The sequence below is a fragment of the Papio anubis genome, chromosome 1 (genome assembly GCF_008728515.1).
Source record: "Papio anubis isolate 15944 chromosome 1, Panubis1.0, whole genome shotgun sequence".
Classification (NCBI taxonomy): domain Eukaryota; kingdom Metazoa; phylum Chordata; class Mammalia; order Primates; family Cercopithecidae; genus Papio; species Papio anubis.
Window position 1 is genome coordinate 90,648,821 of NC_044976.1, and position 15,232 is coordinate 90,664,052.

Here is a 15,232-nt window from a genome sequence, read left to right on the forward strand (position 1 = left end):
GGGATTACAGGCATGAGCCGTTGCACTTAGCCCCCTTGTTTGTGTTTAACTGAAAGTTCTATAATGTTGATATTTATTTGCCAGCAATCCCAATTTTAAAGCATGTCATAAAACCATCTATTAGAATCTATTCTAGGGATATCTAAGAAGTCCAAGGGATTTCCTAATGGAGTATTATGCCTACTTAATCTTCAAATTATATACTGATATCATTCTTTCAACAAATATTCTAGATGATTGGGATACATTAAGATACATAAAGTACTGTTCAAGGTGTTTTCAGAGACTATGAAAGGAATATATTTGTATATTCTGTCTCTCTCCCCCTCCCTCCCTCTGTTCCATTACCCCCTACTTCTTACCTTTTTCTTACAAGTACTTTAGAGGACAAATCTTAGCCTTAGTGTTTAAGATTGTTGTCTGGGGACACTTAGGAAACCATTTCACCATGAGGATCAAACTGCTTTGGCCCTTGTGCTTTCTTAGCATCTTTGATTCTTTTACATAATTCTCTGCTCATAATTATTATCATTAAAGACTGGCAATGTTTAGTGTGGATGTTTTGTTATTGATAAGTATGGATAAGAACTATTCAAAAGTGACTTTTCTGACAACCAACATTAATTAATTTTGTATTTTATTGTATTTTGTTTTACTTAACAACAGAAGTGTCCTCCATCCATCCGCCCCCTTTTTTTTTTTTTTTTTTTTTTTTTTTGAGACAGAGTCTCTCCCTGTCACCCCGGCTGGAGTGCAGTGGCCCGATCTCTGCTCACTGTAACCTCTGCCTCCTGGGTTCAAGTGATTCTCCTGCCGCAGCCTCCCAAGTAGCTGGGATTACAGGTGCGCGCCTCCACGCCCGGCTAATTTTTGCATTTTTAGTAGAGACGGGGTTTCACCATGTTGGTCAGGCTGGTCTCGAACTTCTGACCTCGTGATCCACCGGCCTCGGCCTCCCGAAGTGCTGGGATTACAGGCGTGAGCTACCTTGCCGGGCCCCTCCATCCCCTTTAAGATGCGAAGAATCATGTTGCAGAGTTTTTGTTTTGTTTTTAAATTTTTTGTAGAGATGAGGTCTCCCTTATGTTGCTCAGGCTGGTTTCAAACTCCTGGGGCTCAAGCAGTCCTCCCACCTTGGCCTCCCAAAGCACTAGGATTATAGGCATGAACCCCTGTGCCCAGCCTGAGCAACATAGGGGAGACCTCTATTTTTCTTAAAATAGATTTTCTTAAACATTTGGTTCATTATGTACTATACTTTTTGTTTCTAATTTAACAAAACTTTATAATTTTGACTGGCCCAAAATAAAGTTTCAAAACAATAAAATGCCCAACAGGACGAAGAGGTTACAGCAAAAATAAGCACCAAAGCATCAAGTCTATGTTACACCATTCAAGTTTGTGCTACAGGTGTAAGTCACTAAAATGTTGGAGTAAAAGTTTAAGAAGAAATGGGATTGTGTAGTTGGCTCTCTTCAAAACAGAAGATCAAGCAAACTGTTTACATTCTTGACATTTCCCACCCTCGTTCCCTCATTTTAAGCAGTGTTAACACTTACTGAAAAGAGAGGTTGGGCCCAGGTGCAGTTGCACATACCTGTAATCCCAGCTACTCAGGAGGCTGAGGCAGGAGGATTGCTTGAACCGAAGAGTTTGAGGCTGCAATGAGCTATGATTTTGCCACTGCACTCCAGCCTGAGTGAAAAAGCAAGACCCACCTCTTTAACATCTAAAAAAAAAAAAAAAAGGCTACGGAATTTTGGTGCTAAAAGAAATCTTCAAGAAAGTCTTTATGAATAAATTGCACCCCAGATGGCCCAAGCATCTTGCCCATGTAAGAGCTGGAATTAAACCTAGTCATTTCAGTAGACTTTTAAAAATATATATATATATTTTTAAGTTCTGGGGTACATGTGCAGGATGTACAGGTTTGTTACATAGGGAAACGTGTGCCATGGTGGTTTGCTGCACTCAGTAGACTTTCAACTTCTCATCTACTAAGCAGAACCCTTAGCTTTGTCATCCTTCTCTTACCTCTTTCTCAGGAAAAGGTATCCCTTCTCACCACGTCTAACCCATCTGTCTCTGTTCTTAATTCCCTTTCATTCAACATGTTTACTATGGAGCTCTCCTGCTCCTATAGCCTCTATCCATTATTCCTTTTTGTCTTATTTTCTCACTATCTGTTCAGATCTTAGAGTTTCTCAACCATAGCACTATTAACATTTTAGGCTGGGTAAATTTTTCTTGGTGGTGGGCCTGTGTGTATTGTAGGCTGATTAACAGGAACCCTAACTGCTACCTGCTAGTTGCTAGTAGTGCCCTTTCCTCCACCTGCATTTGAAACCAAAATTGTCTATTAACATAGCCAAATATCCCACTTCGGGGAGATAAGGGGCAAAATCACCCCCAGTTGAGAGTCAGTCTTTATTTTACTTAGCATCTAGGTGCTCCCATATGCCTATAATTTGCATCCCTGCCCCAGAGGGGCCAGTGACCTCTAAATAACTGCATCCCTCCCAAAGTCTTCATAAGGTGTGAAACCAGGGCCTACTACTATTCTTTTCTGATTGAATGTCCACTGTGGAGATTTCAGTTACAGTCTCTATGTAGATGACTCGTATATACTTCATGTATATGATCTCTCATAAGTTTTATCATTTTTGACAACTTCTCAGTTCTCTACAACTAAAGAGGTGCTAAATTCTTTGGGTTTTACCTTTAAAGAGATCTTCTTTTTTTGTTTTTATTTTTTAATTTATTTTTTTCTTTTTGAGATAGAGTCTTGCTCTGTCACCCAGGCTGGAGTGCAGTGATGTGATCTTGGCTCACTGCAACCTCCACCTCCTAGGTTCAAGCGATTCTCCTGCCTCAGCCTCCTGAGTAGCTGGGGATACAGGCTAGCACCACTGTGCCTAGCTAATTTTTGTATTTTTAGTAGAGATGGAGTTTCACCGTGTTGGCCAGGCTGGTCTCGAACTCCTGACCTCAAGTAATCTGTCTGCCTCGGCTTCCCAAAGTGCTGGGATTACAAGCGTGAGCCACCGCACCAGGCCTAAAGGTATCTTCTTTTCCCTTAGCATCACAGAGACCAGGCCTTATTGCCTAAATCTGAGCTCTTTTAACATTCCTAAGTGGTTCTGGTCTGACTTAGTTGAGGCTTTCCTTGTTATAATCCATTCACTGTTTTATTTTGTTTTGTTTTTTGAGACAGGGTCTCGTTCTATCACCCAGGCTGATGTGTAGTGGCATAATCACGGCTTACTGCAGCCCCGACCTCCCAGGCTCAAGTGATCCTCCCACCTCAGCCTCCTGAGTAGCTGGGACTACAGGTGCACACCACCATACCCGGGTTTTTTTGTTTTTTTGTTTTTTTGTTTTTTTTAATTGAGATGGAGTCTCCCTCTGTTGCCCAGACTCTGAGTAGCTGGGACTACAGGCGCCCACCACCGTACCCGGCTAATTTTTTGTATTTTTACTAGAGACGGGGTTTCACCGTGTTAGCCAGGATGGTCTTGATCTCCTGACCTCGTGATCCACCCGTCTTGGCCTCCCAAAGTGCTGGGATTACAGGCATGAGCTACTGTGCCCAGCCTACACCCTGTTAATTTTTAATATTTTGTAGAGGCAGGGTTTTGCCATATTACCTATGTGATTTACCTGAACTCCTGAACTCAAGTGATTTACCTGCCCTGGCCTCTTAAAGTGTTAGGATTATGGGCATGAACCACTGTGCCCAGCCTATTCTACTTTTAATATTTTTATATTAGTCCTCTTGATGTACTGTTGTGATTAAATTACTTATCTGTGTGAAAGCTTTAGTGGTTTCCAACTTCTGCCACCAGAATGAAAAGTAAGCACCTCTGTGTTGTGACCCCAAGCTAACTTCTCAGTCTTAACTAATGTGTCTTGTAATTAATTGAAACTGAACTACTCATTTCTCTCCAGATAAACCTAGCAAGACCTTTGACTATGTGCTTTTTTCCATGAGGAATGCTTTCCATCCTCATCTCTGCTTGTCAAAAGTCTTCTCATTCTTGGTAATACCTGAAAAGCTCCACACATGAACTTCCCTGACTTGGGGTCTGTCAAAATTTCATTGCAGTAAAATAATTATTTCAGGACACAGAGCCAGAGACCAGGGTTTCATCCTTCCTTTATTCTCTATTAAATATACAGTCAGCCCTTGGTACTTGTGGGTTCTGTATCTGTGGATTCAACCAAGGATTGAAAATATTTGGGGAAAAAATTGGATCCATACTGAACATGTACAGTCTTTTTTTCTTGTCATTATTCCCCCAGACAATAGAGTATAACAACTGTTTACATTTGTGTTAGGTATTATAAGTAGCCCAGAGAGGATTTAAAGTGTATGAGAAGATATGCACAGGTTATGTGCAAATACTGTATCATTTTATATCAGGGACTTGAGCACCTATGGATTTTGGTATCTGTGGAAGGTCCTGGAACCAATTCCCTGTGGATACCAAGGGATGACTGTACTACCAGATATTACCTGTTCTGTTTCAAATCTCTGTTGGAAGGTGAGATGCTTTAGTTGAGTGAGTCGTAGAACTAGTAATTAACCCATTCCATAGGTAGAGGCAGAAACAGGTTTTATTGACAACTTATAGGAAAGCACAACTGGCTGATCATTGGTGATTGGTAAAGGTCCTTGTGTTGGGGTCAGGGAGGGATGTTTTTACTCCATTACTTCAGCACAGAAATGAAAGACCTATAAATGTATCTAGTCATACATTTTCTTTTGCCTTATATGGGACCCTAGACAAGTTTTCTCCCCATATTTCATGGAAATATATCAAAAGTGCAATCAAGCATAATTATTAAGGAGATAATTATTTTTAGAAACTCAGAGGATGTTTTAGTATTGCACAGCCCTCTTCCCTTATTATAGATGGACAGGTTAACTGTTAGAAAGGGCCATCTAGACTTGTGCTTATCTAATATGGTAGCCTCTGGTCATATGTGGCTAATTGAGCCCTTGACATGTAGCTAAAGGAACTAAGTTTTAAAATTTGTCTTTTAATTAAAATTTAAAATGGACACAATTCAGTTTCGGAAGACTTAGATGTGTTTGGAACAGTTTGACTATACATAACTAGTTTTTCAACTGTGAATTTTATGAAATCTACAGATCAATTGTTTTTAGTAGGAATTTAGCATTTGAATTGAAATGTCTTGCAAATGTAATAATTGGGATGACTTAGTAAGGAAAAATATCTTATGTCTTTTATATTGATTACATGTAGAAATAATGCTTTGGGTATATTTGGTTAAATAAATATATTAAATTTACTTACATTTTTAAAATGTGGCTATTAGCAAACATTAAATTACATATATTTCTGATGGGCAGCACTAATCTCAACCATGGTGTATCTTGTTTAAGAAGAGCAGTCACATCACTTACGTTTTTTCTTCTTAACCACCAAAAGAAAAAATATATATGTGTCAGAGGGCTCTCAACAAACTGCATGGCATTTTTAGGGTATGATCTTACTTTGCCTCTTATTAATCCTTTGAGCATTTGCCTTACTTTCCCTATCAGATGATAAGTATCTTGATTACACTGACGGATTTATTTATTTTTATGCTTTCTGCAAATTATACAGTTAATATATATGTCTTAAAATAATTGGCAAGCATGCTACTTTAATTTGGTCTCAGATTAATAATTGAGTTTAGATGATCTATTATGTTTTTGTATTTTTTTTCTGACTTTAGCAACCTTTAACTTTAGTAAAAGTACATGAAGGCCTTTAGAATCTTCATTAAATTTATTGCTGTATCAAAAAATATTTTCTTCTAAAATTTGGTTAACATCTGTAGACGTAGACTGAACCAAATATTTGTTTTAGGATATAAAGATTAAGAATGCAGATTCATGGAAAAGTTTGGGCAAATCCGTGAAACCATCAGGTGTCATGAAATCCTCAGATGAGCTCTTCAACCAATTTAGAAAAGCAGCCATAGAAAAGGAAGTAAAAGCTCGGACACAGGAACTCATACGGAAGCATTTGGAACAAAATACAAAGGAACCAAAAGTATCGCAAGAAAACCAGAGGTCTGTAATTTACTGGATTAAAGGAGGCTTTGGGAGATATAGAATGTATTTTAAATATATTAAATTTCTTATTTGTTAAGTGGCTATGATTCAACTATTTAGTAGAACACAAAGCAAATTGTAATTGCAAAAAGTACATTTTTATTGATACTTTTTCTAAGTGGTGGTATCTCTTTTGAAGACAAATAAGGGATTAAGCTAAAGATACTAATTACTAAATTATATAGTCATTATTTTACAGAAATGTCTTATTAAAGTTTTTCTAGTGTATGTGTAAGAAGATAGTGGTTCATCTTGGTCAGTTTTCTAAAACCATTTATTTATTAATATAGATTAACCTATGTATAATTTGATGCATCAAAAATAAAGCTTAAAATAATGTTATAACATGAAAATGGTTGTCTAATATATGGCTTTATATTTGTCATTTAATAACATATTTTTGTAATACTTTTAAGGAACTTGAAACCTACTTTGAGCTATACTTTTTTTCTTTAAGGGATCTTGGGAATGGATTGACTGTAGAATCTTTTTCAAATAAAATACAAAACAAGTGCTCTGGAGAAGAGCAGAAAGAACATCAGCAGTCGTTGGAAGCTCAAGATAAATCCAAACTCTGGCTTCTCAAAGACCGTAATTTAGCAAGGGAGAAAGAACAAGAGAGGAGGAGGAGAGAAGCAGTAAGTGAATTTTAGTTTACTAAATCTAATTTAACAAGGGAAAGATTGAACAGAGCACTGTCTTTTGTATGTTCAAGGATGCATTTGGGGTAACTTTTCAGTGACAGTAGACTTACCTCTTTAGTGAGGATCAGGTTCTAAAATTAAAGCTTAAAATAAAAAATTTCATAGCCAAAGGAGGCAATGCCATAATAGAGTATTGATCCTGGAAGTACTAGACTACCTGAGTTAAAATGATGGTTTTGGAGGCAGGAGGATCTTTTGAGGCCAGGAGTTAGAGGCTGTAGGGAGCTATGATCACACCACTACACTCCAGTGTAGGTGACAGCAACATCGTGCTCTTAAAAAAAAAAAAAAAAAAGATGGTCTGCCTATTTACCAGACTCGTAGACCTTGGCAATTATCTAACCCCTAAGGTGGGAATGATAATACCTATTGTGAAGGTGAAATGAATGAGCATGTATTAAGCACATAGGAAAATGCCTAGCACTAGGTGAAGGGATTTATCACTTACTATTATTACCGTTTGAAATCTGTAAACCACCTATGAATTGTGGCCAGAAGATATGCCATCTGTTCCAGGTCAGCATTTCTTCAGTTGACTGCTAGATTAAGAAACTGACTTTCACTTAGGAGTCCTAATATGCAGAAAATAATACTTTAAAAGCCAGAGTTGATTCCTTCTTTTATTCATGGATTGTTTCAGAAGTGTTTCGTTTCCAGATATTTGGGAATTTTCTGATTCTAGTGATTTCTGTTAGTGATTTCTAATTTAATTCCATTGTGGTCGTACACACATCTGATTGAACTGTTTGAAATTTACTGAGAGTTATTTTATGGCTTGGCTTATGGTCTACTTTGGTAAATATTCTGTGTGCACATGAAGAATGTGTATTTTATTGCTGTTGGATAGGGTGTTAATCGGGCCAAGTTGGTTTGTCTTCTTTTTCATTATGAAATGATCTTTACTTCTGGTAATAATTACTCTGAAAATTACACTGAAATTTAAAATAGGCACTTCACCTTTTTATGACTAGTGTTGGCATAGTAAAATTCCTTCTATCATTTTACTTTTAACCTATTTTGTGTTTTTTAAAATTATTTAAAGTGAGTTTCTTGTAGGCAACATGTAATGGGAGCTTGCTTTTGTTTGTTTGTTTTTATTGAGACGAAGTTTCACTTTTGTTGCCCAAGCTGGAGTGCAATGGTACAATCTCAACTCACTGCAACTTCCACCTCCCGGGTTCAAGCGATTCTTTTGCCTCAGCGTCCCCAGTAGCTGGGATTACAGGCACACACCACCATGCCTGGCTAATTTTTTGTATTTTTAATAGAAACAGGGTTTCACCATGTTAGGCAGGCTGGTCTCGAACTCCTGACCTCAGGCGATCCGCCTGCCTCGGCCTCCCAAAGTGCTAGGATTACAGATGTGAGCCACCATGCCCGGCTGTTTTTTATTTTTATTTTTATTTTATTTTATTATTATTATTTTTTTTTTGAGACAGAATTTCGCTCTTGTCGCCCAGGCTGGAGTGCAGTGGCGCAATCTTGGCTCACTGCAACCTCTGCCTCCTGGGTTCAAGCGATTCTCATGCCTCAGCCTCCCGAGTAGCTGGGATTACAGGCCGGTGCCACCACACCCAGCTAATTTTTTATATTTTTAGTAGAGACAGGGTTTCGCCATGTTGCCAAGTCTGGTCTCAAACTTCTGAGCTCAGGCAATCTGCCCACCTTGGCCTCCCAAAGTGTTAGGATTATAGGCATTAGCCAAAGATCCCTGCCTTTTAATCACATGTTTAGACTAGTTACATTCGGTATAATCATTGACATCGTTAAGTTTGAGTTCATCATCTTGATATTTGTTTTCTGTTCCTGTTCTTCTTGTCTTTTTTTTTTTTTTCTGCCCGTTTTTGTATTAAGCTTTTTTGGTTGTTAACTTTTGTTTTAGGTTCTGGGGTACATGTGAAGGTTTGTTACATAGGTAAACAGGGGTTCATTGTACAGATTATTTCTTCACCCAGGTATTAAGCCCAGTACCCAATAGTTATCTTTTTTGCTGCTCCTCTCTGTCCTCCCAACCTCCACCCTCAAGTAGACCCCAGTGTCTGCTGTTTCCTTCTTTGTGTTCCTAAGTTCATATCATTCAGCTCCCACTTATAGGTGAGAACGTGCAGTATTTGATTTTCTGTTCCTGCATCAGTTTGCTGAGGATAATAGCCTCCAGCTCCATCCATGTTCCTGCAAAAGACATGATCTCGTTCTTTATGTCTACAGAGCATTTTTTAGTCCACTTTATCTCCTTCATTGACATAATCAGTAACTCTTTGTTTTCCTATTTTAGTGGTTGCTTATGGTTTACAACATACACCTTTAACTTAATCGCAGTCTGCTTTCAATTTATGTTTTTTTTTTTTTTTTTTTTTTTTTTTAGGCGGGGGGTTCCTCTTTTTTCCCCGCTTGGGGTTCAGTTGCCGGATCTCAGCCCCCTGCAAACCCCCCCTCCCGGGTTCACGCCATTCTCCGGCCTCAGCCTCCCGAGTAGCTGGGACTACGAAGCCCGCCACCTCGTCTGGCTAGTTTTTGTATTTCTTAATAGAGACGGGGTTTCACCGTGTTAGCCAGGATGGTCTCGATCTCCTGACCTCGTGATCCGCCCGTCGGCCTCCCAAAGTGCTGGGATTACAGGCTTGAGCCACCGCGCCCGGCCTCAATTTATGTTATACCACCTCATGTTTAGTGTTGAGAGCTTTACGATAGTTACTTCCATTCCTCCCCTGTCAGCCTTATGCTATTATTTAAATACTGATAATATCTCTTAAATTGTTTTAAATAATAAGGAAAGAATCTTATATTTATGCAGTTACCACTTCGTGTGCTTTTCATTTCTTTATTTAATTTATTTATTCATTTATTTTTGAGATGGAATTTTGCTCTTGTTGCCCAGCCTGTAATGCAATGGTGCAGTCTCAGCTCACTGCAACCTCCACCTCCCCGGCTCAAGCAATTCTCCTGCCTTAGCCTCCCAGGTAGCAGGCAATTAAGAATAAAGTTGTCATAAACATTTGTTTGCAGGTTTTTCAACTTGCCACTTTTATTTTTTTTTGATACAGTCTCACTCTGTTGCCCAGGCTGGAGTGCAGCAGCATGATCATGGCTCACTGTAGGCTTGACCTCCCAGGCTCAAGCGATCCTTCTACCCCAATCCCCGCAGCAGCTGGGACCACAGGCATGCACCACCACAGCCAGCTAATTTTTTTGATGGTTTTTTTTTGGTTTGTTTGTTTTTTTTGTAGAGACAAAGTCTCACTGTGGCCCAGGGTGGTCTTGAACTTCTGGGCTCAAGCAGTCTGCCTGCCTCTGCCTCCCAGAGTGCTAGAATTACAGGTGTGAGCCACTGCGCCTGGCCCTGCCTTCAATTTTGAAAGATACTTTTGCTGAATTTAGAACTCTTAGAGCTTTAATGTTTTTTCTTTTAGCACTTTAAAGGTACTTGTTCACTGTCTCATTGATTCCATTGTTTCCACTGAGAAATCCAATACTATTATCTTTGGTCTTCTGTATATAGTATGTTTTTCCTCTACTTGCCTTTAACATTTATATTAATCACTGGGTTTCAGCAATTGTTTTCTTCATGTTTCTTGTGATTTGTTGAGCTTATTTGAGATGTGTGTTTATAGTTTTCATCAAGCTTGGAAAGCTTTTGGCCATTATTTATTCAAATAATATCCCCCCTCACTCCCTTGTGAGGACTCCAGTTATTTATGTATTAGACCATTGAAAGTTGCCCCATAGCTCACTAATGCTCTTTTATTTTTTATTTATTTATTTTTTTTTGAGACTGAATCTCACTCTGTTGCTCAGGCTGCAGTGCAGTGGTGTGATTTCGGCTCACTGCAACCTCTGCCTCCTCCCAGGTTCAAGTGATTCTCATGGCACAGCCTCTCAAGTAGCTGGGACTACAGGCACATGCTACCATGCCCAGCTAATTTTGTTTTTGTTTTTATTTTTTTAGTAGAGACAGGGTTTCACCATGTTGGCCAGGGCTAGTCTCAAACTCCTGTCCTTAAGGGATCTGCCTGCCTCTGCCTCCCAAAGTGTTAGGATTACAGGCGTGAGCCACCTGCACCTGGGCTGCTCTTTTAATTTTTAAAATTATTTTTTCCCTTTGAATTTCATTTTGGATAAATTCACCAGTCTTTTCTTCAGTATCTAATCTTCTGTTAATCCCCAGTGTTTTATTTTTCATCCCAGACATTGTAGATGTGAGATTTGGGTTTATTAAAAATGTATGTGTTTTTTTGTTTTTCGTCTGTATTAAACTTCTGAAAAAATGGAATACAGTTAAAATAACTGTTTTAATGTGCTTCTCTGCTAATTCCAGTATTTTGTCAGTTCTGGGTCAGTTTGAATTGATTGGTTAGTCTCTTCTTTGTGAATAGTGTTTTTCTGCTTTGCATAACTGATAATCATAAATACCAGATGTCGTGAATATTACCTTGTTGGGTGCTAGATTTTTTTTTTTTCCCCTAGCAATGTTAGTCCCATAGAACTAGATATTTTTGTAATCCTAGGAAAAACATGTAAATTCATAAGGCATATAAGAACATTAGTTTGAGAAGAGAAGAGCCATTGGCTTTAGCTATAGTATTGGTTAAAGTACAGAGTAATTTTCTAGGGAATAACGAAAGTTTTGTCAGCCACATATTTTATAATACTAAGGTAGAAACAAATCACATTTAATAGTCCTGTAGATTTAACATATGGTGAAGTTTACTTTAGAGCAGTGTAATCTTAATGGAACTTTCTACAATGACAGAAATATGCTTTATCCATTCAAACATACTAGGAAGTAGCCACATAGGGCTCTTGAGCATGGGAAATGTAGCTAATGCAACTAAGGAACTGACTTTTAAACTTTAATGAACTCAATTTTAAATAGAAACTTTTTGGTATTGTCTTTTTGGAGGTTTTTAGGAACTCATTGTTAAATTTCATTAGCAGTTGACCTAAAGTCTTTCTGTACTGATGTAAAAATGTTTCCTGTTGGTACTCACAAGGGCCTGACTTAAGTTACCCCCAAGTGATTTCACTGCACCCTAGTTGCAGCCCAACAACACAACTAGGTAACCTGATACATTTCCTAGTATCCTAAGCACATTTCTGGAACATGACTAGACTAGGAACCCACTGAAAGTTGACTAATGATGTTACATCTAGCAGCTTGATAACTAACAACCTGACCTTGGATCTATTTGCTATCATTTTTGACAGCCCAACCTCTTGCTGCCAATCGAGAGAGCCATACTCTATAAAGCAATAACAACTTGACACTTAGCAGAGCTCCCAAAAGTTCACCACATGCCAGTTCCCTTGACCAAACTTTTTATCTTAAATTTGAATAGTTGAAGAGTGTGTTTAGGACCACATGGTAAGAAACAGCCAGCTTATAGTGTCAGCTATGGGGAGCATTAGTATTAAAAATCATGGTATTGGCTGGGTGCAGTGGCTCACGCCTATAATCTTAACACTTTGGGAGGCCGAGGCAGGCAGATCACGGGAAGTTAGGAGTTTGAGAACAGCCTGGCCAACATGGTGAAACCCCCTCTCTACTAAAAATACAAAAATTGGCCAGCCGTGGTGGTGCACCTGTAATCCTAGCTACTTAGGAGGCTGAGGCAGAAAAATCGTTTGAACTGGGAGGCAGAGGTTACAGTGAGCCGAGATCACGCCACTGCACTCCAGCCTGGGCAACAAGAGCAAAACTCCATCTATAAAAAAAAAAAAAAAAAAAAAAAAAAAATCATGGTATCTAAGGTTAATTGGTACAGTTCTCTGTCGATAATTGTTCCACATGCACAGATTTTAGTCAAGATGTAAGAAAATCTAAAATAAGCCAATACACACAACCTTTAAATAAAAGCAGGTTTCATTACATATTCTACAAATTTTGCAGTATGTCTGGATACTTATAGCAGTATCACATGATATTTAAACTAGGACAACGTATCCAATGCCTATATTGGAGGCTTAGAATAGAACTTTAAGGAACTATCTGGGCTAGACATTTGGCATCCTAGAAACTGGGTGTTAAGAATGTAGTCTGGGGCCGGGTGCAGTGGCTCATGCCTGTAATCCCAACACTTTGGGAGGCCAAGGCAGGTGGATCACTTGAGGTCAGGAGTTCGAGACCACCCTGGCCAATATAGTGAAACCCCATCTCTACTAAAACTACAAGAATTAGTTGGGCTTGGTGGTGCGCACCTGTAGCCCCAGTTACTTGGGAGGCTAAGACATGAGAATCACCTGAACCTGCGAGGCAGAGGTTGCAGTGAGTTGAGGTCATGCCACTGCACTCCAGCCTAGGTGACAAAGTGAGACTCTGTCTCAAGAAAAAAAAAAAAAAAAGAATGTAGTCTGTGCCAGTTGCAGTAGCTTGCGCCTTGTAATCCCACACTTTGGGAGGCCAAGGCAGGTGGATCACTTGAGGTCAGGAGTTCAACACCAGCCTGGCCAATGTGGCAAAATCCTGACTCTACTAAAAATGCAAAAATCACCTGGGCATGGCGGTACACACCTGTAATCCCAGCTCCTCGGGAGGCTGAGGAAAGAGAATCACTTGAACCCAGGAGGTGGAGGTTGCAGTGAGCTGAGATCATGCCACTGCACTCCAGCCTGGGTGACAAAATGACACTCTGTTTCCAAAAAAAAAAAAAAAAGAGATGGCTGGGTGCGGTGGCTCACACCTGTAATCCCAGCACTTTGGGAGGCCGAGGTGGGCGCATCACGAGGTCAGAAGAAGATCGAGATCATCCTGGCCAACATGGTGAAACCCCATCTCTATTAAAAATACAAAAAAATTAGCCAGGTGTGGTGGCGGGCGCCTGTCGTCCCAGCTACTCAGGAGGCTGAGGCAGGAGAATGGCGTGAACCCAGGAGGCGGAGCTTGCAGTGAGCAGAGATTGCGCCAGTGCACTCCAGCCTGGGCGACAGCAAGACTCCCTCTCAAAAAAAAAAAAAGATAAAAAAGAATGTAGTCTAGATTAAGATTTAAGAAGTATTCCTTTGTCTCTAAGGCAGATTTAAAGAAATTTATATGGTTTGTAAGAGTCAGACATACCTTTCAAATATTCTTTCAGTAGGTAAATCATAATTCCAAATATTTTCCCACATAGTTAATGAGAATGCTAATTCCCATTCAAGAAGCCAACCCACTGATTGCAAATTGGTGCTTTTACCTACCACTCTGGTCTGTTGCTGTTTATTGATTTATTTTTTAAAAATAATTTTGTGAACTTTAATATTTGGTGTCATCTCAGATGCTAAAGAATATCTACCTATAAGGGGATTTAGAAAAGGCTTCAGAATATAGTTGACATTTGTTTCCTTTGTCTTAATTAGTTTTTTCTCTACTTTGGCTTATTTTTTAAATAGCTTTTTAGTGATTAATATGGCATTTTGCTGAATGTTATACATGTAATCTAATTCTTCATAAATGCCTATACATAGAATAGACTTACTAGGTTACACAGTAAGTGGCAGAATCAAGGAAAGCCCATAGCTTTAGCATTACATGTTATGGTTATCTCGCATAACAAAGATATTGGTTCATTCAAAAAGTAATTTTGTGTGTCTGGCATTATGTTGGGTTTATAAGTAAGACAATGTGCTCTCAGAGTTCATGTTCTTACCCACTCTGTCAACATTGAACTTTCTCTTTTACTTGTGGAGAGGGGTCAAACTTATTCTTAGTGTTCTTGTAGGTTTTGTTTTTTATTTATTACATGAACAATATATTAACAAATCAGGTAGTATTTGAACAAAAATAATTATGTACAAATTTATTGTTCAACCTGAGAAAATAAAAATAAAAAAATTATTGAATAGTTTTCATTTTGTATGATCTGTTCCCAAATGTTGCATAATCATTATTGTATAGTTTTAGTAAAGGCATACATTTTTAAAGTAATCTTAAAATTTTCTGCTTTTTCTACAGATGGCGGGTACCATTGATATGACCCTTCAAAGTGACATTATGACAATGTTTGAAAACAACTTTGATTAAAACTTAGTTTTTAAATTAACCATCAACTTAAAATGAATGGTAAAAGATCAAAATGCATGTGGTAAAATGATTGCTTTCAGATACCAAGATACCAATCTTATATTGTATTTTGACTGCTCTAAAATGATTAAACAGTTTTCACTTACATTTTTAATAGCTACATGCTTATTTTTCAAATGACATAATTCACAGGAAATTTAGTAATTTTGGATCCCTAAAAATTGGACAAAATTCCCAGATATTCATTCATTCTATAAATAATTGTCTATGTATTATAGGCCCTGTACTAAGCAATGAAAATCCAAGATAGTTCCTGCTTGTTTAAAAATGAAGAGTATGATTTTTGTAATTCAATAAGTGAAAAATAATGAATATATGAAAGTGTATAAAAAACATAGTTCCTGT

The 15,232-nt window shown here is 38.4% G+C and overlaps 1 protein-coding gene across 8 annotated transcripts in view; it reads left to right on the top strand.

Annotated features, from left to right (window-relative positions):
• The window catches only part of BRDT (bromodomain testis associated), a 66,808-nt gene extending 51,830 nt beyond the window's left edge, over positions 1-14,978 (top strand). For 5 of the 8 annotated variants that reach the window (XM_009212822.3, XM_009212849.2, XM_009212855.2 and 2 more), the window contains 3 exons: positions 5,880-6,085; positions 6,585-6,765; positions 14,759-14,974. In XM_009212822.3, the coding sequence (XP_009211086.1) occupies positions 5,880-6,085; positions 6,585-6,765; positions 14,759-14,827 (456 nt within the window). In that variant the 3' untranslated portion in view covers positions 14,828-14,974. Of the gene's footprint in view, positions 1-5,879; positions 6,086-6,584; positions 6,766-14,758 lie in introns of all 8 variants that reach the window. The other 3 variants (XM_003892186.4, XM_003892187.3, XM_009212841.3) reach the window with 1 other exon arrangement.
• Positions 14,979-15,232: the final 254 nt, after the last annotated feature.